Source organism: Rattus norvegicus, chromosome 3 (genome assembly GCF_021556685.1).
Source record: "Rattus norvegicus strain SHRSP/BbbUtx chromosome 3, alternate assembly SHRSP_T2T, whole genome shotgun sequence".
In the NCBI taxonomy this organism is placed as follows: Eukaryota; Metazoa; Chordata; class Mammalia; order Rodentia; family Muridae; genus Rattus; species Rattus norvegicus.
In genome coordinates, this window is record NC_141536.1 from 138,787,860 (window position 1) to 138,815,808 (window position 27,949).

At 39.7% G+C, this 27,949-nt stretch overlaps 1 protein-coding gene across 6 annotated transcripts in view; it reads left to right on the forward strand.

Moving 5' to 3' along the window:
• Positions 1-13,592: 13,592 nt before the first annotated feature.
• Zfp442 (zinc finger protein 442) overlaps positions 13,593-27,949 on the forward strand; it is a 44,984-nt gene continuing 30,627 nt past the window's right edge. For all 6 annotated transcript variants that reach the window (XR_015683862.1, XR_015683863.1, XR_015683864.1 and 3 more), the window contains exons 1-3: positions 13,593-13,741; positions 26,680-26,806; positions 27,133-27,193. Coding sequence is in view for 2 of the 6 variants with exons in the window: in XM_087654988.1 (XP_087511114.1) it covers positions 13,739-13,741; positions 26,680-26,806; positions 27,133-27,193 (191 nt within the window). In the remaining 4 variants the exon portion in view is untranslated. The remainder of the gene's footprint in view (positions 13,742-26,679; positions 26,807-27,132; positions 27,194-27,949) is intronic.

Here is a 27,949-nt window from a genome sequence, read left to right on the forward strand (position 1 = left end):
TTGTCAAAAATATTTCTTAGTTTTCAAATGTCCTGAAAAATTGACTGAGACCAAATTAAAAACCAATGGGATGATTTCTTTGACAAAATGTTGATTCTGTTGTTTGGCTCTTACTGATTCATTAAGGTCCTCAGAGAAAAGGAGCAACAAGTAGGACAAAAATAATGATACGACTGTAATTTGTAGAAAAAACAGCACTAGATGGTTTTAGGTGACAGTCAATTGCTGAAACAGATAGGAATTTTCAAGGGGATTATTAGCATTAAAGAAAAGGATCTTGGCCAGAGAGATGGCTCAGAGGTTAAGAGCCCTGAATGCTCTTCCAGAAGACTTGAGTTCAATTCCTAGCAACCACGTGGTGGCACATGACCATCTGTAATGGCATCTGATGCTCTCTTCTGGTTTGTCAGAAGTGTTGTCAGTGTACACACATAAAATAAATAAATAATTCTTAAAAAAAATAAGATTGAAAAGGCCCCTGCTCTGCATTGGAAGCCTAGGAAGACACTCTAAAAATAAGATGCCATCCAGTTAAGACTTCACCTTTTGGAAAGAGTATGCAAAGTAATTTCTAAGCCCAGGAAACAACTTCCTACAGAACCTGCTACAAATGCGGTCCACCCTGTCAGTTTTCATGCCAATTTAGAAGCCAAACTTGAAACAAGAAAGGTATAAATTACAGATCATAGATTCTTCTTTTTTGTTTCAGTTCAGCACCGTTACACCCATTCATATTTGGCAGAGTCAGAGTCGCAGTGGGGACTGTGGGTTCAATAAGATTAGGCACAAACATTAATGACTAGGCTGAAAGAGGCAAGCTGGTGGGAGGAAAATACCAAGAGCAGGTATGAGAGTCTGAGACACCTCCCAATTTCACTGCTATGAGTCCCACAATAACACCAAGCTACTTAACCATAACATATATGGAGAGGACCTAGTCCACACTCCCGAAAGCTTTGTGGTTGTCACTTCAGTATCCGTGAGCCCCTAGGTGCCTTGTTTAGTTGATTTTATGGGCCATGTTCTCCTGGTTAATCAAACTCTTGGGCTCCCATATGCTTACTTACTCCCTGTTCTTGGTAAGTTCTTCAAGCTCTGCCCAGTGTTTGGCTGTGAGTCCCTGCATTCATACCTATTAGCTGCTGGAGGATGCCTCTTTGATGAAAACTGGGCTAGGCTCTAATCTATGAGTATTGCAGAATATCGTTAGGAAACATTTCGTTTACTTTTTTTTTTCTTTTCTTTTTTTCGGAGCTGGGGACCGAACCCAGGGCCTTACGCTTGCTAGGCAAGTGCTCTACCGCTGAGCTAAATCCCCAACCCCTCGTTTACTTTTTTGACCAGTTGTGTTTGATTCTATTCTGGGTCCCTGAGCTATCCAACTTCTGATTGCAGCCCATCCAAACAGTGTTGTTGTGCATGAGCATGGGCTCTCACCAAGGCTTTGTGCCCCAATCCCACTACTGGAAGGATTGCCTGGTTACAGAAGATGCCTGGTTCTGGCTCTATATCCTCCATTACTTTGGATTTTCACTAGGATCGCCCTCAGAGGTTCCACAAAGTTCTACTCCATGAGGTTTAAACATTGCCCCTCATATGACCCCAAATTTTAGTTCATTCTCCATACTATTGCCCTCTGTCCCTACGTCTCCTTCCTGATCCACCCTGTTCCCATTCCCACCTACCACCTGTCCACCAGCAAAATCTATTTCCCCTTCTCTGGGAGATCCATGAGTCCCCCACCTACTTGATCCCTTCTAGTTACTTGGTCTCTCTGGGTGTGTGGATGATAGCATCATTATTCCTTACTTCATAACTAATATCCACTTAGAAATGATTACATATCATTTGTGCCTATATGGGTCTGAGTTACCTCGATCTGATTGATTTGCTTTTCTGCTTCCATGCCTGCAAGATTCATGATGTCATTTGTTTAAACAGCTGAGTATTAATCCATTATTTAAATGTCCTACATTTCCTTTGTCCATTCTTCAGCTGCGGGTTATCTGAGTGTCTCTTGTTTGTGGATATAGTAAAATAAGTGTGAACATCGTGGAACAAAGATCCATGTGGTAGGATAGAGCATCCCTCCAAGATCATCCTTTTCATTTTTTATTTGCTGTAAAATAAATACGCTATGGAAAGAATACTCTAACAGCATTCCTTTCTGCATTTTTTTATATATTTTGTTCTTTCTGTATAATATATTCTTGGATCCATGGAGATTTAAGCTAATATATAATAAAGTATACTATTAACTTTTCTAACCCAGGCAGCCAGACTTGTAGACAGCTGTCTGTAAGATGGGCAGTTGAGTCTGAGTGCCATCATGCTTGACTACTCTCTAGAGTGAGAAGTGTAACTGGGATTAACAGATTATACATGTAAAGAATATGTTTAAGGGATTGTTTAAAAACATTAGAGTTTATCCCACAAGACAGCCAAAATTCTTGCAAGCCAAAAGTCATTAAGAATTTACTAATTTCTTTAGCATGTGAGTTTCAATATGGACATTCCAGAAGATTTGCTGTATGAAGATCCTGGACAGACAAGCTAAAATCAGACACACAAAATTTAAAGGTCACACGTATTCCTGAGTCAAATGTTTAGGAATGGAGAATTCATACAGGCTATGTCTTCTGGTTCATTAATGAAGAATAGGAGGATGTGGGTATCCAGGTATAAATCAGTAAACCAGATAACATGAGAAGTAAATACTTTTATTTATGTCTTACGGTTTTATTGCTGTGAAGAGACACCATGACTAAGCCAACCTTCATGAAGGAAATCATGTAACTGGTGCTGGGTTACCATTTCAGTGGTTTACTCTATTATCATCATGGCAAAAAACATGGTGGCATGCAGGCAGATATGGTGTGGGGAGAGGAACTGAGAGTTCTACAACTTAATCCACAGGCACCAGAAGGAGATTGCTATACTCAGCTTAGTTTGAGCATGTGAGTGAGACCTCAAAGCCCACCTCCACAGTAGCATCCTTCCTCTAACAAGGCCACACCTACTCCAACAAAACCATCTTCCTAATAATGCCACTCTATGGGGCAAGCATTCAAACACATGAGACTATGGTGACCATTCCTATTAAAAACACCACAGTAACCATGAGGGGAAAAAATACTAGCAAAGAACTCCACTGGGAATGTTCTGCAGAAGTAGGCAAAGAAGATCTAGATTTTTCAGGTTATTTTCAGTTTTCTTAAAAGATGAATAGGGTAGCTGTCAGTAAAGGCTCCCCTCAGTGTATATTTACCCTTTTGAATCTCTTCCAGCTCTCGGCCTTAAGAACAAAGTGTCAATAGTTTTCTGTGCACAGACCTGTCATGAATATAAATTGTGGGATAAAGGGTACCCCACACAGAAAAATGCCAGAGTATTGTATTTTTCTACAATTTGATCTTTTTAGAGAATGAGGATACAGACTAAATATTTCAGGTTGTCTGCATTTATTTGTAATGCATCTAAACTTTTTGCATTTATTGGTCACACCAAGTTTACCCAGGAATGTCCAGACTGGGTCTCTATAAATATCTCCAAAGACATCCTAAAGTTCATTATAGAATGTACATTCAGAAATTCTTGAAGATACCAGAGAAATTTCACCTCTGAGTGTGGCAACCTGCTTTGCAGAGCTATATTCAAAGCTCATTGCACGGGGATTGTGAATGAGAAGGCTATGTCAAGGCACAGACTCTATCCCCCATGCTCTATGGAGCTCTGTTTGCTGGGCAAAGTCATTCACACGCTAGTGCCCTAACCCACGGAGTTGCAAGGATGACTCCTGGCCCAGCTGGATACTGTTTGTCCTTCAGTTTCCACCCAGAAATGTGGAGCATCCACCATACCTTCTTGAGCAGCTCAGCTGGCTGTTGCTTTCTATCTATTGAAAGCAGGTCTTAGCTTACCACGTGAGGTCTTCTGAGCTCAATGTAGTATACCCATAGCTCCTGTAAGTAGTTTCACAGTGCTGCAAAAACACCTACATGAGTGGTGTAGAAGGCCTACAACTTGGAGGTGGAAGAGTATCCAACCTTATAGGCTGGTGGGTCTAATTGGAGGCCCTGGTTGGCTGGTGAGCCCTCAGTGACAAGTGTAGATTTTTTAAGAAGGCAGGGTGCTGATTGGACATAACACCGTCTTTACTTGCTTTGGCTTCCACCCGGATACAGACTAGTCCCAGTTCTGTAGAGATTTGTAATTCAGAAGCATTCATGTCTGACCTCCAAAAGTCGTACCTCACTTAAACAAGAATCCAGTAGTTTTTCAGTCCTCTAGGCCAAATTTCTCAGCTAGTCTTCAGTACAAACAGGAAATCCAAGAAGTGGACTCTAATACCACTAAAGGAACGAACTTGCTAGAGAGAGCTAGGCTCATCCAGCTTTTTATATAGGCTGCCAAACAATATTCCCAAATTAAAGATGGATCTTGTCACCTCAGAGGCATCAGATTCATCATGTGTTTCCCATTTCACATGATGTAATTTTAAAAAAATCCTCATAAGTATACCCAACTGTGTAGATTTTAGATAATTTCAGACAGACTTAAGTTGACAACCAAGACTTGCCACACAAGAGCCAATTTAGAAAGAGCTGAGAAACATTTCTGACCCATACCATCAAGAAAAGCTTAGAATCTCTTCTGAGTCATAACTGCAAATCAAGTAAATGATATTGTAAAGGTAGGTTGCTTAGGAGGCAATAATACTGTTACTCCAGAAACAGATATGTCAATTATATTTTCACATATATATAGGACTGAGAACAGAAACAAAAAAAAAAAAACCTTGAAGGAAAAGCCATCTATCTGCACTGTGCACACTATTCTTAGATGGACACCTTTGCTGAGTTCTTCTAACCTCAGAACAAGGCTGCTTTTGCCCCCTGAGCAGACTGCCTGAGAGAAAGACCACAGGTGTTTCCATGAAGGATCAGAAAGAAGAATTTTTAACTATCCCCTGGCCACTGTTAGTCTCAGAACTGTAACATCACTATAGATAATTTCATTCTTCTTTATATAGTATTTTTATTATATGTATACATGTGTTTGCCTGCACGTGTCTGTGTACAGTATCTGCAGAGGCCAGAAGACTGCATCAGATCATCTGGGAATGGAGTTATACAGCAAATTGTTAGCTGATATGTGGATTGCTGAGAATGGAACCTGGATACTCTGGAACAGCATTCAGTGGTCTTAACCACCGAGCCATGAGTCTAGCCCTTCCTTTTTATTTACACTTTATTTTCATTCGTTTTTAATTAAAATATAATTGCATCACTTCTACTCTACCTTGCCATTCTTCCAATCCGCCTCAGTTTCTCTCCTACACTTTTTCTTGTTAATTATGTATATACGTATATGTATGTACAAGTATACATAAGCACGTGAAGATATCATACTCATTGTCTTGTTTCTGGGCTGACCCAAGTGTTTTCTACAAACAGTTAAGGAATCCATTCTTCACTGGGGCTAATTCTCCCACCTGAAGGAGAATTCCACTCATAAATAATGAAGAGGAGTCTGATTTTTTTAATCCCAACCCAGGGTATCTACCTCGGCTTTGACCCTTTAATTCCCAGATAAAAGACACACACAACCTATAAGCTATTAGAATCTACTTTCCTATCAATAACCCAAAATTATTACTTATTACTTACTATGTACTATGTTTCGTCTGGGCTGCTTTCAACTCTAATTGGCCACACCTCGAGAGCCTCACTTCTTTGTCTCACCTAACACAAGGCAGCTACACCTTCCCCCTCTACCATCTATCTTCTCCTCCTTGTGGTTCTCCTCGGACCCTAAGCTCAAGAAACCTGAACCCTACCTATGTCTCTTCTGCCTAGCTACCAGCTGTTGACATCGTTATTTACCAGTCAGGATTAACTTGGGGGTAGGGTCACTAATCTACGTGCAGACTCCAGGTCTTGGGGGCTCATACTTAGCATTACAATAGACAGCAAGACCAAACCTTAACAGACCTAGGCTGAGTCAGACAGGAAAAATTGTCAAGAATAAAACACTTTGGCTGAGCAGTCAGCATTCACTCGAGGAACACATATAGTGGCTAGAATCTATCCACATCCCCAGTTTGCAACAGTAGCAACAGAATTCAGTATGAATTTATTACTGTGAATATCATATAGGTCAACATATGCTATTACTAATAATAGAATTTTCAGTTTCTGTATAAATTAAACTGAATATACGTGTCTCAGTATTTAATGTTCACAAATACAACCCTTTAGATACTGTGAAAAAGTAGATAAAGCTGGAAGAGCTGTGTTATGCCATAAGTTAATTAAAAATTTATATACAGATACTCATAAATTGTGGCTATGACTTAAAACCTTTTTCATTATTATTTACTTCAAAGATTGTCTCTGACAAATGTCTAACTTCAAAAAAAATAAAATTAACATGTTTTCGTAAGAGAGAGAGAAAGAGAGAGAGAGAAGCCAGATGTCCCTTCTCACCATGCAAGAATGAGATACAGAGACATAAAAAAGAGGCAAAACACCCAAACACATTAAATAATGAATGAAAAATTAAAAAGAAAAAGAAGAGGAAAGTTGCAGTACAAATCTCAAATTTTAAGGCTGGCATGTTAGTGTATACCTTCATCTCAGGATACAGAAGGCAGAGGCAGGAAGATCACTGTCAGTCTGAGGAAATCCAGTGTTTCACACACACACACTAAGAAAAGGAAAAACAGGAAAAGAATCCCTGGAGACTTCGGACAATGCCTCTTAAAATCACTTGTAATGCAGATTTCCAATCATTCTAATGCTCATCCAGCCCTGTTCTTCCCCACACCCTACCCTGAAACCCTTACTCCCCTCCCAATCCCCATTCCCATCCAGTTCCCTCCCTCCATCTGCCTTCCATGACCATTCCACTCCACCTTCCAAGTAAGGCTCAAGCATCCTATCGTGTGTCCTCTTTACTGCCTAGCCTCCTTGGGTCTATGAAGTGTAGCATGGGCATTCTGTATTTTATAGCTATTATTCCCTTATAAGTAAATCTGTACATGGTTCCCTCACTCAGGATAATATTCTCAAGATATATCCATTTGCCAACAAAATACATTATGCCTTGTTCTTTCATAGCTGAATGGTGTTCCATCACATATTTTCTCCTTCTGTTCTTCAGTTGAAAGACATCTAAAGAGGGGGCAGTAAGTGGGATGTAAAGTGAATAAGGAAAAACATAAATAAATTAAAATGATTTAAGCCAAATTATTGTATTCTCAACAATTACTATTTTAATACTGAGAGAAATCACATGTTCAAATTCAGTTATGCTACTAAGGAAGTTATCTGTCCAACTTATCATTAAAATAGCTGAGACAAGGAGAACTACACCCCAGCATCAGATTATTGACGACACAGACAGTGTCGTCAATAATTATTTGTTGAATGAATTAAAGACATTATCTTGGGCTACATAATTTCATTTCTGTAGAAATGGGTCGCAAATACCCCAGGGTAGGCACAAGCTCACTATGTAGAGACAAAGATAACTCCAAGCTTCTGATCACCCTGCCTCTACCTCCTGGAGCACTAAGGAAGTTCCTACTGATGCCCTCTGTTGTAATCCTAAACACTCAGAACATGCCACAACTCATTCAAAGCTTCGAATTCTGAGTCACTCCTAATTCACTCTGGCCTCCATTTATATTTTGAATTTATTTGCACAATCTTGGACTCATTCAAACTCCAAATTCAAGTCAATTTTTCTTCCCTTAATTGATTTAAATAACCTAGAAATATGGCAGCTAAGTGGTACATAGACCAATGTCCCCCAAAAATCACAATAAAGCATACCTTTGTATCTCCTGATGCCTACCAATCAGTCAGGAATACTGAATAAGCATTCGCTGCATGTGTATATTGTATAAGGTTCTAAGGATACAGGAAGAAATGCATCTTTGTGTTGATTAAGCTCACAGCAGCATGGGCAGTAAGGGTTTTGTCAATCTGACAATGTAAACTCCTATGAAAATTTTCTAGGTACAAGGTATAATTTGAACAGCACTATTCAATTATAGCCTTCAATGTTCATAAAAGAAAAAAAAATCATTTGTGGTTTAGCCAATGCCACTTGTACAATCTATCATTTTGAAAAATAAGGATTGCCCAACACATTCTTAATGACAGCACCCGGAAAACAGACTCAGGTGATGATTTTGAGACCTTACCTGACTACACAGTTTCATAGTAAGACCCATGTCAAAAACAAACACAAAACATGAATATAATTTTTCCTTATTGTCTTTTTTTTGAGGCAGGATCTCATTAGCAATTACAGGTGAGCTTGATTCACTACATACAGTAAAATGTAATATATACAATAAACACAGGCATATAATTCTGTGCCTTTGGCTCTTAATTGCTAGCAGGATAGACTTCTACATACAGGAGGGACAGTTTCCAAAGATTGTTCTCAACATGGTTGCCTCTTCATAGCATTTTACTTGCAAATCTTGGATTCTCTCCTACCCTAAAAGGCATGGCACTTATGATATCTGTACTAGAGCCAAAGTTATAGCAAACTCCTCTCTGGTTTGGGTAGTTGGAAAAGGAGCTCTTTTCAACCTTCTGGTCTCCCACAGGGCATGTCTGTATTACTTAACACTCTATTGTTCTGAAAACAGCATAATCATGGTGACTTGTAAATAAAAGCGTTGCATTACACAATCTTCCTGCGCTGTCACCATGGTGTGCATGAATGTCTTGGCCAATGCTCTCAGGAGCATCAGCAGTGATGAGAAAAGAGGCAAATGCTGGGTCCAGATTAGATGTGCAACTCAAAAACCTAGGAAAATGTCAGAACAATCTGCTCTCATCTTGTCAGTTTGGTTTCATTTTATTCTTAACCTCAGCTGTCATGGACAATGAAGAAACAAGATGGAAACATACAGGAGGGAAAATCCTGGGATTCTTTTTCTAGAGATGTAAAACATAAATAACCTTCAAAACAACAACAACAACAACAACAACAACAATTTGTGGTGTTGGCCAGTGACACTTTGTGGACTGTGAAAAAGATAGATAAAGGAAAGCATCAAAGTAGCTTGATGGTTTAAGAGGATTGGGGTTGATGACATCTGAGTAAATTTAATGGAGCAAGAACAGCTAAGAGCTTATATCCCAAACTACAGCAGGGAGTTAGAGAACAAACAGGGGATGGTGGGAGACTTTGGAATCCTCAAAACCCACTCCTGTAACATGGCTCCTTCAAATAGAACATATTTCTAATGCCTCGTAAATGGTCCAACAAATGTGAAACAAGTTTTCAAACAGGGGATTCTATGGGAGCTCTTCTGATTCAAACTCTACATGTTTTTGTTCAGTGTTCTACACTGACAACTACTTTTCATCTGACCATTTTCTACTGTATCCATATGTGAGCCTGTCATGTTTCTAACATACAATACCTCAGAATAAACATTCCTATTCCATTAGGAAGGGATCAGAGTACAGTGAGGAGTAAACATGCCAAACTAAGACCTAATTCCATCAGCACAAACTCCAAATCTTGCAGCTCCATGTACAGCATCTTGACCTAATGGGGAAATTACCTGGACTACAGAGGGTTTAGTTAGTCCCACCCCTCCAGCTCTGTCACCTTAAGCATGCATAAGCTTTTTTCTGGCCAGTTCCATGACTGTCTGTAGCTTTCCCCAAAGGATGTCCCATGGTCCTCCTATCTGCTGTCCCCTATATACATTATCCTCTAACATTATTGAAAGTGCATTAGAGAGGACTAAGAGATCACCTAGTGGATAAGAACATTATCTTCTCCTCCAGAGGACCCAGGATAAGTTATCTTCATCCACATGTCAGCTCACAACTAGCTGTAACTACCGTCTCATGAGAACCATAAAGCTAAATAGTTGGGTATACATACATTGTTATCTGGCACCAATTTCAATGACTGGCACCAGTGAGAGAGGTTCTTCTGTGAGTCCCAGTTATGAATGCCTAGCATGAAAGACGAATTTCTCCCAGGTGTCTCTTTCACTTCTGCTTCCAGATTCCTTCTCTATTTTAGTCCCTACCATGCTGTCCCCAATAGGGGGACATGTAATATGAAAATGTAAGTTAAATCAACCCTCTCCTCCCTTAGGTGCTTTTCATCATGGTCATTATTACAGTAATAGATATCAAACGATGATAATAGTTGATACCAGCATCAGGGGTCTTGCTGGGTCAAGTCTTATACTGGTTTTTTTTTTTTTTTTTTTTGGTTCTTTTTTTCGGAGCTGGGGACCGAACCCAGGGCCTTGCGCTTCCTAGGCAAGCGCTCTACCACTGAGCTAAATCCCCAAACCCCTTATACTGTTGATTATGTAAAGATTCTGGAAACCTTCCTTTCCCAGTTGAATCCCTTTGATCTCCTTTATTTGTGCTAATTGTTCTACCTAGAACTTCAAGTACTGTGTTGAACAGACAGGGAGAAAGTACAGATCCTTTTCTTCTCTCTGCTTTTAGTGGAATTGTTTTAGTTTCACTCCACTTAATTTGATGTTAGCTATTGGCTTGCTTTATATTGCTTTTATTATGTTAAGGCATGCACCTTGTTTTCCTAAACATTTAAACATGAAAGGGTGTTTAATTTTTGACAAAGGCTATTTCAGCATCTAATAAGATGATAACATGACTTGTTTTAGTCAGTTTATATAGTAGATTCCATGGATAGATTTCATATACTGAATCATCCCTATATCCCTGGAAGGAAGCCTATTTGAACGTAGTGGACAATGTTTTTGGTGTGTTTGTGAATGTTTTATTGAGTATTTTTACATCAGTGTTCATAAGTACAATAGAAAAAAAAAGAAATTCTCTTTCCTTTCTGAATCATTGGGTTACCAAGGTATCAGGGAGACTCTTCGATGGATTCAGTTTTCATATCTGGCTACAGGATTTCTTTTTTAAATTTTTTTTTGTTATTTTGTTTATTTTCATTTCAAATATAATCCCTCTTCCCAGCTTCCCCTCCAAAAACCTCCCATCCCAACCCACCCTTGCCTCCACAAGTGTGCTCTCCCACCCACCTACCCACTCCCACCTCACTACCCTTGCATTCCCCTACACTGGGGTATTGAGCCTTCAAAGGACCAAAGGCCTCTCCTCCCATTGATTCCAGATAAGGCCATCATTATGGCCTTATCTCATCATCGTCATCGTCGTCGTCGTCATCATCATCATCATCATCATCATCATCATCATTTGCTTTCTGATTTTAATAACCGAATAATTACTTTTAGAAGTTTTCTTTTTGGCTTGACCAGTAGATCCAATTGACCAGTAGATCCAAGAATTCTTATAGAAAACCCGTGAACTATCCAGCGAACTTTTAGAATTTAAAAAGAAAATTAGAATTATTTGTTATATGTATACAAGTACACTGTAGCTGTCTTCAGACACATCAGATCTCATTACAGATGGTTGTAAGCCACCATGTGGTTGCTGGGATTGGAACTCAGGACCTCTGGAAGAGCAGTCAGTGCTCTTAACCACTGAGCCATCTCTCCAGCCTTAGGACTCTTAACTAGCAGGGAGAGAGCTTTCTCAAGCAGAAAGCTACCTATCTCAACAAGAGAGTTTTTCGAATAGCAAGAAAAAGCTAGAGCAGAGAAGAACTACCCCTGCATGCATGCTCGCACACACACACAAGAGAGAGAGAGAGAGAGAGAGAGAGAGAGACAGAGAGACAGAGAGACAGAGAGACAGAGAGACAGAGAGACAGAGAGACAGACAGAGACAAAGACAGAAAAAGAGAGACACAGAAAGAGACAGAGACAGAGAGAGACAGAGAGAGACAGAGAGAGACAGAGAGAACTAGCTAGAAGTCTGAAGAGCTATTTCATGTGGAAAGCCAACTCAGCAGAGCTTAAGCCACCAGCTTCGACCCATGATTTGACTTCAAGTTGTTGTTTGTTTCCCTGCTGCTCTCAAACACCCCTTCTCTTAGGAACCCAGACCTATTCGAATTTAGTCTTTGGCATCTGTGTTTTTTTTTTTTTTCTTTCTATATGTGAGAATTGTGACATCGATACATTGATTGGTTAGATCACAGGTAATGATTAGCAGGTAGCATTGGCTCCTGAGCAATCTACCTTCACAGTGTCATCTTGATCTTCAGCTAAGACCTTGTAGTACAAGACGAACATCCCAGAGGCATTCCTGTCCATCGTTTTAATATTTTACATGTTTCTGCCTCACTTTGAGCTAAGCATGCCCTTAGAAAAAAATCTCTGCTTTTACCTTGTGACCCAGTTCAGAAGAAGACTTAACTTAGCATGCTGAGGAGTAGGCAAACCTCTGTGTGAGCGTATCCATATTCCCTGGTAAAGCCTCAATGCTTCCTTTTATAGAGGAAAATTATTGTTTTGGAAATGGCTCCCGTGCTCTCCTTGCCTGACACAGGGGGGAAAAAGATTCTTAGCTCTCCTGACTAGATAGTTGTACTGGCTATCCTTGGTAGTTAATTTAAATATATCTGCAATTAGCTGAAACTTAAGTAGTTGGCTATTGTGGGGGATTTTCATAAATCAAAGCTTTTGAAATAGAAAAATCCTTATAAAATCTGAATCTTCTGAGTTGATAAGATCCATCTTTAAACAGGGACACAGATTACATATATAAAGGACACTGAAGATGATAGATACCTCTCTTTCTCTTTGTTTGTCTTGCCTCTGGCTAGCTAGTTCATTTTAAAAAAACAAACAAAACTGGTGTTAGAGCTTATTTCTTTCTTCAGAATTCGGATGTATACTGAAGACCAGCTGAGGCATGCAGTCACATGGGCTAAACCATTACTGGATTCTCCAACTTTCCACATGTAGACAGCCACTGTTGGCCTAGTAGAATGACACGGCTCTTGAGGCGTTCTAATAAATCTGTTTCCAACATGATAGAGAGATGGAGTCTGTCGGTTCTGTATATCTAGAGAATCTTTACTAATGCAGCTGTGGGTTTTGTTGTTCTTTGTTTGCTTTACCAACCCACTGAGGAAGATATGCTGGTTAACAACAGTGCTCCAGGGTTTGTCACGTCTGAACCCCGAAGAAAACACAAAACAAAAGTCTCGTTTCCTAATATCTCTCTTTAATTGTTAATATTCTGGGCACCTTTCCACTTGTGGGACAGACTGATAACTGCACTGGCTATGCCAGTTATGTACCTTGATTGTAGAAGGAAGAAGGGGAAGTGCCTACTGAGTGCTGTAATTGGAGCTCAGGCCAGCTCCAAAGTTGCAACAAGGTAGCACAGCGTCACTTCTCAGAAAGGAAAGAGCAGTGCATCCAGAAGCTGAGCATCCAGAAGCTGGAGTTGTGGATCCTCCCCGGACTTGGGTGGGAAAACAGACGCAAGTTGTACTAAAATGCAAAGCTCTGGAGATCTGCAAAACGTCTAGCCTCTGACTGGAAGCCTGTGCCTAGAATTACTCCTCCACTTTTGTCCCTTCAGCACACTCTAACCTTAAGGGTGGTGCTTATGTCACTCAAGACTCATTAGCCAATCAGCACATCTACGCGGCCCTACCAATCAGAGGAGAAGGCGGGCTTTTCCGGGAGCATTCCAGCGAGTTCCCGTCGGGAGCTTTCTTGCAAGTTTCCCTCTGAAGCCGAACAGTCAGGAGTATTTCCGTTTGACGTGTTCTGTCTGCTGCTGCTGGGTGCTGTGAGGAGAGCTCCGGCAAGCTCAGAAGTCCCGACATGGTACGTGCAGGGCCATCTTCCACGAAGGGATGGAGCAAGCGGCTGAGCAGAGGGACCTGGTGTGGTGGGTCATCCCGGGGGCTCGGTGGTAAACAGCAGCTAGACAGAAGCAGCGACTTCTGAGTTCCCTGTGGTCCTATTCTCTCCACGGACCCGAAGTGGCCTCTGAATAACTACACTAGGATGGCTTTATCTGCACAAAGCATTTGGGGAAAGGGCTTCTATGTAGAAACATCCTTAGCAAGATGCCAGACTCGGAGAGCCCTAGTTTCTCTGGTATCTTCAGTAAGTTCTGGCCTTAGCATTTAGCTCTTTAATATGTAGGTGTAAGATCCATTTGGAGTTAATTCTGTGGAAGCTGCAAAAGGCATCTCGTGTGTTGAATATGTAGCACTCAGATATTTAGCTGTGGTGTAGAAGAGTAAAATTGATCATGTAAAGGATTTATCAAAACTTATAGTGACACCAAGTAGAATGTAACTGAGGGAGGACTGTCTCTAAAACTCCCCACAGATACACGGTATGCTAACCAGGCCTATTAGAGAGTAGAATGTTAGAATACATGCGTTTCTTTCCCAGGATCGCCCAAACATTTGTCTACAAACCATAACTAAGGAGACAACTCTGGTTTACAATCACGAACAAGGTCCAATCAAAGAACAGAACTCTAACAAGTGGCTCAAGGTGACAATATAGGGTCACAGACAACATTAAGGCCTGGAGTTCCTTAAAGGACCAGTTTTCTTCTTGAGAAAAGCATAGTTTTGCCACATGGGCAAGACTACACTGGGTGACAAGTCTTTGAAAAGGAAAAACACTGTTGTGCTGAGGACTGGCCTGATCAAGCAAGATCTTTATGTATGGAGAATGTCACAGCTCTGTACCCCATTTTTAATAGGGTTATTTGATTCTGTGGACTTTACCTTCTTGATTTTCTTGTATATATTGGATATTATCCCTCTATCAGATGTAGGTTTGGTAAAGATCATTTCCCGATCTGTTGATTGCCATTTTGTCCTAGTGACCTGTCCTTTACCTTACAGAAGCTTTGCAATTTTATGAGGTTCCATTTGTCAATTCTTGATCTTAGAGCGTAAGCCATTGGTGTTCTGTTCAGGAAATTTGCCCACATGTTCGAGGCTTCCTGCTTTTTCTTCGATTAGTTTGAGTGTATCTGGTTTTATGTGTAGGTCCTTGATGCATTTGGACTTGAGCTTTGTACAGGGCCATAAGAATGGATCAATTTGCATTCCTCTACATGCTTACCTCCAGTTGAACCCAGTACCATTTGTTGAAAATGCTTTTTTCCATTGGATGGTTTTAGTTCCTTTGTCAAAGATTGAGTGAACATAGCTGTGTGGGTTCATTTGTGGGTCTTAAAATTTTATTCCACTGATCTGTCTGCCTGTCTCTGTACCAATACCATACAGTTTTTATCACTATTGTTCTGTAATACAACAGGATGTGAGGGATGGCTATTCCCCCAGAAGTTTTTTTATTGATGAAGATAGATTTATCTATCCTTTTTTTTTTTGTTATTCCAAATGAATTTGCAAATTGCTCTTTCTAACTCTATGAAGAATTGAGTTGGAATTTTGATGGGGATTGCATTGAATCTGTAGATTGCTTTCAGCAAGATAGCCATTTTTACAATATTAATCCTGCCAATCCATGAGCATGGGAGATCTTTCCATCTTCTGAGATCTCCTTCATTTTCTTTCTTCAGAGGCTTGAAGTTCTTGCCATACAGATGTTTCACTTGCCTGGTTAGAGTCACACCGAGGTATTTTATGTTATTTGTGTTTATTGTGAAGGGTGTCGTTTCCCAAATGCCTTTCCCAGACTATTTGTTCTTTGAGTAGAGGAAGGCTACTGATTTGTTTGAGTTAATCTTATGTTCAGCCCCTTTGCTGAAGTTGTTTATAAGGCTTAGTAGTTCTCTGGTGGAACTTTTGGGGTCACTTAAGTGTACTATCATCTGCACTAGTGATATTTTGACTTCTTTCTTTCCAATTTGTATCTGTTTGATTGACCTCCTTTCGTTGTTTGATTGCTCTAGCTAGGCTAATATTGGTAGGTAGGGAGAGGGTAGGCAGCCTTGTCTAGTCCCTGATTTTAGTGGGAGTGCTTCAAGTTTCTCTCTATTTTGTTTGATGTTGGCTACTGGTTTGCTGTAAATTGCTTTTACTGTGTTTAGGTATGGGCCTTGAATTTCTGATCTTTACAGGACTTTTATCATGAAGAGGTGTTGAATTTTGCCAAATGCTTTTTCAGCATCTAATGAGATGATCATGTGGTATTTTCCTTGAGCTTGTTTACACAGTGGATCACCTTGATGGATTTCCATATATTAAACCATTCTTGCATCCCTGGGATGAAGCCTACTTGATCATGATGGATGATCATTTTGATGTGTTCTTGGATTTGGTTTGCAAGAATTTTATTGAGTATTTTGGTGTCCATATTCATAAGGGATATTGGTCTGAAGTTCTCTTTCTTTGTGGGGTTTTTATGTGGTTTAGGTATAAGCACAATTGTAGCTTTATAGAAGGAATTGGGTAGCGCTCCATCTGTTTTTATTTTGTGGAATAGTTTGGATAGTATTGGTATGAGGTCTTCTATGAAAGTCTGATAGAATTTCCACTAAACCCATCTGGTCCTGGGCTTTTTCTGGTTGCGAGACTTTTAATAATTACTTCTATTTCTTAAGGAGTCATAGGACTGTTAAGATGGTTTATTTGATCCTGATTTAACTTTGATACCTGGTATCTGTTTAAAAAATTGTCCATTTCGTCCAGATTTTCCAGCTTTTGTAGTAGGATCTGATGACTTTTTTGAATTTCCTAGTATTCAGTTGTTTTGTCTCCCTTTTCATTTCTAATTTTGTTAATTTGGATCCTCTCTCTGTGCCCTCTGGTTAGTCTGGCTTAGGGTTTATCTATCTTGTTGATTTTCTCAAAGAACCAGCTCCTGGTTTTGTTGATTCTTTGTTTCTGCTTGGTTGATTTCAGCACTGAGTTTATTTCTTGCTGTCTCCTCCTCTTGGGTTTATTTGCTTCTTTTTGTCCTAGAGCTTTTAGGTGTGCTGTGAAGCTGCTAGTGCATGCTCTCTGAAGTTTCTTTTTGGAGGCACTCAGAGCTATCAGTTTTCCTCTTAGCACTGCTTTCATTGTGTCCCATAAGTTTGGGTGTGTTGTGCCTTCATTTTCATTGAATTCTATAAAGTCTTTACTTCTTCTTTATTTCTTTCTTGACCAAGTTATCATTGAGTAGAGCGTAGTTCAACTTCCATGTGTATGTGGGCTTTCTGTTGTTTTTGTTGTTATTGAAGACCAGCCTAAATCCGTGGTGATCTGATAGGATGCATGGGATTATTTCAGTCTTTTTGTATCTGTTGAGGCTTGTTTTGTGACTGATTATATGGTCAGTTTTGGAGAAGGTACCATGAGGTGCTGAGAAGAAGGTATATATTCTTTTGTTTTAGGATGAAATGTTGTGTAGATATCAGTTAAATCCATTTGGTTCATAACTTCTCATAGTTTTTCTTTGTCTCTGTTTAATTTCTGTTTCCCTGATCTGTCCATCAATGAGAGTGGGGCGTGGAAATCTCCCACTCTTATTGTGTGAGGTACAATGTGTGCTTTGAGGTTTAATACGGTTTCTTTTATGAATGTTGCATTTGGAGCATAGATATTCAGGATTGAGAGTTTATCTTGGTGGGTTCTTCCTTTGATGAATATGAAGTGTCCTTCCTTATCTTTTTTGATTTTCAACTTTTGGTTGAAATTTGATGTTATTAGATATTAGAATTGCTACCCCAGCTTGTTCCTTGGGACTGTTTGCTTAGAAAATTGTTTTCCAGCCTTTTTCTCTGAGGTAGTGTCTGCCTTTTTCAGTGAGGTTTATTTCCTGAATGCAGCAAAATGCTGGGTCCTCTTTATGTATCCGGTCTGTTAGTCTATGTCTTTTTATTGGGGAATTGAGTCCATTGATGTTAAGAGATATTAAGGAATAGTGATTGTTGTTTCCTGTTATTTTTGTTGTTAGAGGTAGGATTATGTTTGTGGGTCTCTCTTCTTTTGGGTTTGTTGCAGGAAGATTACTTTCTTGCTTTTTGTAAAATGTAGTTTTTCTCCTTGTGTTGGAGTTTTCCATCTATTATCCTTTGTAGAACTGGATTTGTGGAAAGATATTGTATAAATTTGGTTTTTGTCATGGAATATCTTGGTTTCTCCATCTATGTTAATTGAGAGTTTTGCTGGATACAGTAGCTTGGGCTGTTTTTGTGTTCTCTTAGGGTCTGTATGACATCTGTCCAGGATCTTCTGGCTTTCATGGTCTCTGGTGAGAAGTCTGATGATAGGTCTGTCTTTATATGTTACTTGACCTTTTTCCCTTATTGCTTTTAATATACTTTCTGACTTTTAAAATTTTTTTTTTAATTTTTTTTTTTTTTTTTGCATTTGGTGTTTTGACTGTTATGTGACAGGAGAAATTTCTTTTCTGGTGCAATGTATTTGGAGTTGTGTAGGCTTCTTGTATGTTTATGTGCATCTCTTTCTTTAGGTTAGGGAAGTTTTCTTTTGTACTTTTTATGTATGTGAGTACACTATAGCTGTTTTTTTTTTTTTTTTTCTTTTCCTTCTTTTTTTCGGAGCTGGGGACCAAACCCAGGGCCTTGCACTTGCTAGGCAAGCGCTCTACCACTGAGCTAAATCCCCAACTCCACTCTTCTGTACTTTTGTTGAAGATATTTACTGGCCCTTTAAGTTGGGAATCTTTGCTCTCCTCTATACCTTTTATCCTTAGCTTTGGTCTTCTCATTGTATCCTGGATTTCCTGGATGTTTTGGATTAGGAGCTTTTTGTGTTTTACAGTATCTTTGACAGTTGTGTCAGTGTTTTCTCTGGTATCTTCTGCTCCTGAGAGTCTCTCTTCTATCTCTTGTATTCTGTTGCTGATGCTTGCATCCATGACTCCTGATCTCTTTCATAGGTTTTCTATCTCCAGGGTTGTCTTCCTTTGTGATTTCTTTATCATTTCTATTTCCATTTTTAGATCCTGGATGGTTTTGTTCAATTCCTTCACCTGTTTAGTTGTGTTTTCCTATAATTCTTTAAGGGATTTTTGTGTAAAGGGCTTCTACTTGTTTACCTGTGTTGTCCTGTATTTCTTTAAGGAGTTATTTATGTCCTTCTTAAAGGCCTCTATCATCATCGGGAGATATGATTTTAAATCCAAATCTTGCCTTTCCGGTGTTTTGGGATATCCAATATTTGCTTTGGTGGGAGAATTGGGCGCTGAGGATGCTAAGTAGCCTTGGTTTCTGTTGCTTAGGTTCCTGTGTTTGCCTCTCACCATCTGGTTGTCTCTAGTGTTAGCTGGTCTTGCTGTCTCTGACATTGGCTTGACCCTCCTGTAAGCCTGTCTAAACATTGTCCTCTGTGATACCTAGAAGCATGTCTTTCCTTTTTTTATTTCTTTTCTTTCTTCTTTTTTTCATTTACCTCCCATTAACTGCTTCTTGCTTTAAAATCCACGACCATGTTTTGCTTTAATTATTATTACTACTCAAATTTGACTGAAGTTAGGCTTCAGGACTTCCTAACTATGAAGTAGAGATGGCTGGGTTGGACATTGTGTGTGTAATGGAATATGCAAACAGAGGACCCAGTGTCTTGGAAGAGGAGAAGAAGTGCTCTAAGAGACTAGAAAATTCCATTAAATACAATCTTCCCAGACTAGGGCTCTGTCTGCACCTAGGCTGGAAAGGCAGACTTAGGAAGGCTTCAGCTGTTTGAGGCATTTGCTCTCTGATCCCTCAGGAGAGGAGTTGCTACCGTCATGAGGTCCAGCTGGGTTTTCCAAGCTTATGAGGGACATTGGCAGGCTTAGCAATCAGGATCACCAGTGGAAGGTAGTGTGCAGATCTTTTACAGGATTCTCCTCAGATGCAGGTGTAGCACGCTGTGAGGAGGACTGGAAGCCGTGCCATGTTTATTGTGTGGGAGCTGCCAAGGTTCCAGATTAGTTGAGACTGGTGTCCCCAGTCCAGGAGGAGCGAGACTGCTGAGCCCTCAGCGTCTGATCTGCTGTGACTGAGACGGATTGTGAGTCAGACTGTGGTTCCGTTGGTCAGCGCGGTGATCTGAGCAGAGGGTCTTGTCCTGTGGCCCTCCCTGAGTGTGGATTTCCTGGGACGGGGAGGTTAAGGTGAACACTGGCAGTGCAAAGCTGGGGTGCTCATGATATCACTATCCAGGTGTACCCCAAGGCAGTGTGCTTGCTGCACAGTAGGGAGACACTGGGGAACTGAAGGTCCGGTTTCCGTAAGTACTGACCCTCGCGTTCCACACTCAGTTCTGTCTGAGAAGTTTTATAAGTGGTTTAGTAATTGGGAGAAGGGAGGTGATAGGGATAATCCTTCAGCCATATTTGATTAGAATCTTTTACTTTTCCCTTACTTCCAGTCACAATGGCATGATTCATGGAAATTCAAGTCAGGGTACAAAAGGAGTTTCTGAGACGCAGGCATTTCTCAGGTGTGCGTGGTGGTGGGTAGGTGGATTGGACAAATTGCACATCTTGTGACATAATCCGTGGCATGAAGCAAACAGTAAATTGTTCTTCAGCATTATTTTGTGTGGGCTTCAGAAGGGCTGTGTCTGCATGAAACTACAAGGGGTCATGAGTGGTTGCAGGGTCATAGCCCACCTTTCTGATCACCTCCATTTACAGAGAAAGCTGTAGAGCATTGAGCCTTTGGAAGACAGATCAATAAACAGAAGCTGGAAGGTGAAAAATGTAACAGTTTAGGGAATACTTTGAGTTATGTGTATAGGAGTCATGAAGTCTGTGTTTATTTAATTTGTATATACATACTGTCATAGGTAACATAGGTCAAGTTCGAACTATTGATAGTGTAGTTTCCTTAGGTATTTTGATGAAAACTCCATCCCATCACTTTCACAAATCTTCTTGATTATTGTGTCTTTATTGTAAGAACAGAAGTCACACTGTGCCAGTGTGTGTACTATTTCTTAATAATCCTATTGTGAATTCTGAGTTTTCTCATGACACAGCTTTGGAATCAATGATCATGTTATAAACGTATGAATTCTTAGATGGAACTCTTTCTGTCCTGTGTATCCATTCCTTCTATTGTACCTTCAATGCCTGAGATTCTCTCCTCTATCTCTGTTCCATGGGTGAACCTTGCCTCTGAAGTTCCTCTTTGCAGTTCAAAAGTTTCCTTGCCAGGATTCCCTCAGTTTGTGCTTCCTTTATTTTCATTTTTAAGTCATGAACAGTTGTTTTCTTCAATTGTTTGCTTTATTTTTCTTCCCTTTATATATGGAATTTGGTTTTTTTTTCCAGTTGTTTGATTGTGTTTTGATTTTAGAAAGAGATTTATCCATTCCTTTTTAAGGATGTCTATCTCTTCACGTAATTTGTTTTAAGGTCTTTTTTTTTTTTTTTTTTTTTTTTTTGGACTTTCACCTATGTTGGAATATGCAGGACTTGCTGTGGGAGGATAGTTTTGTTCCTTTGGTGACATATTTTTCTGGTTGTTACTAGGTTCCTAAGCTTGGTGTCTAGGCATCTAGGTTTGATGTGATTATAGGTGCTGATTTCTGGATATGTTCTTAGGGTGGATGTTTTTTCCCGGATTTCTGCTTGTTCTCTGTATTTTCAGAGAGTGTGTTGTCTCATTTACTGTTCTGGTCTTTTTTGCAGGGGGTGTTCAAGGACTCATGTTTGCTGATTTTGAAGGTTGGGGGAGGAGGAATCAAGTGAAAGATGATCTTAGTGATCCATAGGACATTTGACAGAAGAGAGGGGAAATTGCCTCTTATGTTCTGGTCCAGTACAGGGGAAACTGAAAACTGCATCCAAGGTACTAGGTAGTGTGTTAGTTCTGTGGACAGCCTGCCTGGTTTTCTGGCAAGAGTGGCATGTGGTTGAGAAGAGATGTGTGCCCATGTCAGGGCAGGGATACAGTTGAGGTGGGAAAAGAAAGGCAGTTGTGGATGGTCTGTGATCTTCACAGGAAGTGTGAACGCAGAGGAGGAATCATCCTCTGAGAATTGTGTTGCAGTGCTAAGGGCAACTGTGAGAATTGCGTGTGGGGTAACAGATACTAGGGTAGGTCTTTGGACAGACTACCTTGTCTTCTGACGGGAATGGCCTGTGGTTGAGCAGGGGGTGTCTACTGATACTTGGGGGCTCACTCGCAGAGATGGGGCATGAAGAAAAGGGAAGGTGGGAATGGTCTATTGAATCTCCAGGAGGCCTGGATAGAGGAGAGGAAGCTGCTGCACCAGGGGCAACCTGGATTATTTGGACAACAGAAAGTTGGGAAGGTCTGGTGGCATTCTACCTGGTCCGGTAACTAACATTTTAATAAGGAGGCACCAGGTTCCCAGGAATCATTTATTTACTTAGGTTTTCATGTTGTTCGTCTGTGAAGGATTATTTGCTTATTGGATAAAAAGCACTATGTGGGCTGGGCAGAATAGAGAGTATCTACTCTTTTGGGGTTGACCTGAGTTCATATACAAACATCCAACCCAAGTTCAGATGCTCCTGCTCCTCCATATCCAGGGGCTCTGACATCCTCTTCCCCTGTGTGTCACCTGTACTTACATGGAAGATATTCATTCTCACACACAAACCAAACATAAACATAAAAATGGGAATAGATATGTTTTCAAATGTGCTTATGACTTATAAAGCAGTTACTGCAAAAGAATCTATTTTAGAGTACTGTTTTTGAAATGTCTTCTTTCTTGCACTTGGTTTTTAAAAGTTTGCATTTCCTCCCACTGGTGTGGATTTGTATGCAGTCATTAATCGTAGAAAACAAAATGATTTCTAAGTGATCCTAACAGGCATCCTTTTCTTTATCATGAAAAAGGAGATACTTTTTAGTAGGCAATATTATTTTCTCCAATGTTGAAACGTTTGCATGCTTTAGGCATATCTCTCCAATTGGAACAGCCTCCTGATCCATTTTATATTTTTGGCAAAGGAGAGTAGAGCCCACAGGATGAATTCCGGTCAGTGACTTCTTTGATTTTGATTTTGACCATAATCCCATATTTCTTATTTGAAGGTCTGTCACATATTTATTGGTCTGTCTTTGTCTGTACTTTAATCAGTGTTGTCAACTATTTTGTCCTCTGAAAATTTAATATATTATGTTATGAAGTTTTGTTGGATGGCCTGTGGTCTGTGGAGAATCAGTTTTTTTAGTTGTCTCCTCTTGATCCTCTAAAGACTCACCTCTGTGCATTTATTGGCAACCTATGATTTCCAGTTGTTCTAATTATCAATGTTTGGGGCTTTGCTAAAGTGATTGGTATTGGTGACACATTGGTTTAGGGTTATTAAAACCTTCTCATGTATTATCATGTATTTCTCATGTATTACACATATATCTGTGTGTCATAATCAGCTTCAGTTCTCAACATTTCAGAGCATCTGTTCCCTCAAATGAGGGTGTGCCCAATCAGAATGGCTGGTTGGTGTGTCTGTGAGAGGTAGTTCAAAGCCACTTCCACTGAGGTGGCAATATCCCTAAAGCAAGTGTGTCTGGGTTGGATAAGAGACTAGCCAAGCTTGAGATAGTGACCAAACAAGAGAGCAAGCCAGGAAACAATGTTTCCCCATAGTTGGGCCTGTATTTTCTAGCTTCAGTTTCTGTCTTAAACTCTTAAAATGATGGACTGTGATTTGACAGACAGAAGCATCAAGGTTCATTACCTGAGAAGCAAGTTAGAACAAAAAAATGGTACACAATAATTGATTTCAATTCTGGACAGAGCCTGGGAATGCTCTCTTTTGGAGGAATGTGGAAAGCATAAGGACTGGGATGGCAAAGGCACAGAAAGCTGCACACGGATCTTCATCTGCTGTTCTTGTGGGACCTGACAGACCACACTGTAGACTAATACAGGCACAGGAAGTTGAGGTCATAGGATTTCAGGGGGAAAGCGATGTCATGAAAATTTTAGCTAGAGGTCATAGGTGATATTTTGGTCCCAAATGTTCCTTATTCTGCCCATGCCCTGCAAAATTGAGTAAGGCAGAGTTCAAAGATAAGGGACTGATTCTTAGTTTAGTTAGAATATCGAGTCTGTTGAATGGTATTTACCTGTCGCACAAAGAGAAAAAAAAGAAACAAGTGATGTAGAAGGAAATGCAAAGTCTGTGGTTTGTAGAGAAAAAGAACACTAGATAGCTTCAGATGCAGTCAGTGCTGAAACAGGCAGGAATTTTCAAGGACACTATCACCATTAAAGAGAAAGCCCTTGCTCTGTATTGGAAGCCTAAGAGAGTGACCTGAGAGTAAGACTCCCTTCTGCTAAGTTTTTAATTAATGGAAGGAGTAGGCAAAATGATTTCTAGTCCCAGGAAGGAACTTTGTATAAAACGTGCTCTAACTATGGTCCACATGTGGCAGGCTCCATCCAATTTAGAAGCCAAACTTAACAGACTCACCCATATTGTGCTATTTCTGGAAACAGGGAAGACACAAAATTATGGTCATGGATTCTTCTTCTCTGGTTTCAGTCCAACACTACTTCAGCCATCTGTTTTTGGCAGAAGAGTCAGAGCCCCAGTAAGGACTCTGTGAGAGTTCATTGGATGATGCCTGAGTTGCATTTTGAGACCACACGATGTTGAGATACCTGTGGTATGAGAGTCTGCCATGGAGAGATGCACATAGGGAGTGAAAGAACTAGAACTGAGAGATAATGAGAAGTTGCAGGGACAGAGCCAGGTAAGCACTTTGAACCTGAAGCCCCAAGTGTCTGAGACAGAGCTACAGAATTTCCTGTTTGCCCTCTTGGGTTTCTTGCCTTGTTCCCATGTACACATTTCTCACTATTGAAATAGGAATGGGCATTCTGTGCCTCCGTATACTGGAAAGACACAAAAATGTTATCTTATATCACAGTACGTGGCAGTGGAGAGATTGCCGAGAGGGTAAAAGAAATCTTTGGACATTCAAACAGTGTAGGGACTGCTGCAGACCATTAAGATCATTGAAATTAGACGACATATATTTTCATGAAAGGATGACCATGAGCCTATAGTGACCAGAGTCACAATAGTGTTGACTGAATCCAAAAAGCTCCTACATAGGATGTCTTTGAACACTTGTCTCTCCTTTATGGCTTCTTTTGAGGAGCTTATAGAAGGTTTTGTAGAAGAACCTTTCTCGATTACAAAATGGGGATGGGATTTAAGTATTCATCTACTCATACCATTTCCTTTTCTTTGTGTCTACTCTGTTGTGGTTGAAACTAATGAGTTAGCTTCCTCCTGCTGTCACGTCCTCACCATTAAAAACACTATCCCTGTGTCACATAAGAAATAGTAGAAGCACTTGCTATTCAATGCTAAGCTGCTTTGCTAGCATATATTTATATTTTTAATTTTTGTTTTTGTTTTTAAAGATTTATTTATTTTGTGTATGAGGGTACATTGTCACTGTCTTCAGACACACTAGAAGAGGGCATTGGATCCCATGACAGATGGTTGTGAGCAACCATGTGGTTGCTGGGAATTGAACTCAGGACCTCTGGAAGAGCAGTCAGTGCTCTTAACCACTGAGCCATTTCTCCAGCCCTCATTTTTGTTTTTGATATTGAAGACAAAGTATCTCTATGTAACCTTGGCTGTCCTGAAAGTAGTTATATAGACCAGGTAGGCCTTGAATTTAATAACCCATATAACTCTGACTCCAGAGTGCTAGGAATAGATGTGGCCCCAAATGACTGGCTTGTTTTGTTTTTATATTATTTACTGATGGACCTGGAATGTAGGTTTTTGTACAGGGAAGCATATGCTATGGTGCTGACCTTCATGTACACTTGGAATTTTAAAATTTAGCAGACAATATATTAAATTTCTCAGGATGTCATTTATTTATGGCATTAAATCTACCTAGGTGTTCCATTGGCTTGCAAGTTTTGACATTATTACTACCTGTTTTTGTTTTGAATTTTTGAATAAATATGAGTATTTTCCCTCTATGCATGAATAAGTACATCATATGTGCCTCGTTTGGACAGTATTCAGAATATGACCTCAGAACTCTTGAACTTGGGATAATGGGTAATTGTGAGCCTCCATGTAAATACTGGCAATTAACCCTAGTTATTTGCAAGATTGGCCATAGATCTAGTGAGCCCCCTCTCCTGGTCTATGTTGCTATTCATGGTCAACATTTATACTGCTGTTATTTTCATCTGTCCATTTATAACTGTTTAATCATGCGTTCCCTTTTAGTAAGATCTTATTAATGTTACAGTTTAAACTGGCACTCTTCAGTTGTTTGGATTATGAATACCCAACGGAATGGATATACAATTCTTTACCTGAACTCCAGTAAAGAGCTCTAAGGTTTTTTTTTTATTTAAACCATTTTTGTCTTTTTGAATGATTGATTATTGCAGAGCAATCAGGGTCTTAATATGTATCTCTTGCTGTCCTGAAACTCATTGCATAGACCAGGCTGGCATCCACCTCAAAGAGATATACACTTGTGTCTGTCTTTTGACTGCTGGGATTAAAGGCATGAATAATACACCCAATCTGTTCATCATTTTATAGTTAGTAATTCTTCATACAATTTATCTGATGTGTGCTCAGTACTGTTGATCTGTTTGCTTGTCGGTCCTTACGGCTGTTAGCTTCCATTTCTCTTCTAACTCTTTATCCTATTCAGAGGGTACAGAAATGGCAGAGGTGAACCTCATTCATTACTGAGTTTCTTTCTAAAATGAATGTGGGATTACATAAGAACATTTGTTTCAGGAATTAACTGGAGGAAGCACCAGAATTACATGAATATTCTCAATGAAGTATAGATTTACAATATTGTCAGTATCATGCCTTCTCATGTACACATGTATGGAATATTTCAGGGTGTTGTGACCTATGATGATGTGCATGTGAACTTCACTCAGGAAGAGTGGGCTTTGCTGGATCCTTCCCAGAAGAGTCTCTACAAAGATGTGATGCTGGAGACCTACAGGAATCTTGCTGCTGTAGGTAAGACTGTGAGTTTTTTTTGTTGTTTTTTTTTTCATTTTTTTTTCTTTTCTTTTTTTTCGGAGCTGGGGACCGAACCCAGGGCCTTGTGCTTGCTAGGCAAGCACTCTACCACTAAGCTAAATCCCCAACCCCTTTTTTTCATTTTTTAAAATGTAAGGACAACTGTTTATTTTTTATTGGCATTTCTTTTTGTAATTTCTGTTGAGAATGATGAATAATGAGATGAATAAATCAAGCACGGTTCTAAGGTTCACTGAAGATAGTAACTTCAATTTTGCCTAATTTCCAATAATATAACATATGTTCTCTGGTATTATATTTAGGCAACAATTGGGAAGACCATAATATTGAAGAACATTTTCAAAGTTCTAGAAGACATGGAAGGTAATTTTCAAGTACAAACTGATAAAAATGTGTCTCTGAATACATTTTAATGTGTCCTGCAAATTTTAAAGGAAAGCAAAGGAAAAAAAAAAGCACTGCTTTAAGTTATGCATGATTACTAAGTTTTCACGAAACCATGTATGTTAATATCAGGTATCTAATTTGTGCTTACACAGTATTCCTCTAACTACAAACACAAAGAAACAATGCCTTCACAGATATCACCATTTGAATCATAGCCCAATAGAGCTTATACTGTAGGACTGCCGGTTTGTTCAACCTACTACTATTCAGATATTGCAGAGGGTACACACAATGATTAGGTGATGAGCCTATGTCCAAAGCCTTCTAATAAGAAAATAGTCCACAGTAAAGTTAGTATTACTCATATATTTGTAATAATGTAGCTAAGTTTAGTGATATGGGCAGTTTATGAGAGTCAAGAATGTGGCATAGAGAAACCTTAATCCCTGTACCACATGTCTATAAGGAAAAAAGGTCAAACTGTTTGAATGTAATGTGAAAGCTTTTCATTTGCTATTCTTCTTTTGATATTGATATCATATATCACAATGGATACCAGCCGTATAATATAGAAATATTGAAAGTAGCAATGAACCTCGCTCTCAACCAGAACAATTAAATAGAAAATACATAGTAGTCTCCACTTTGAGGAGGGATACAGATATACAAATAATTCTTTATCAGGGCCATATACAAACTTACAGTGCAATCTATTGCTATGAATACTAAATG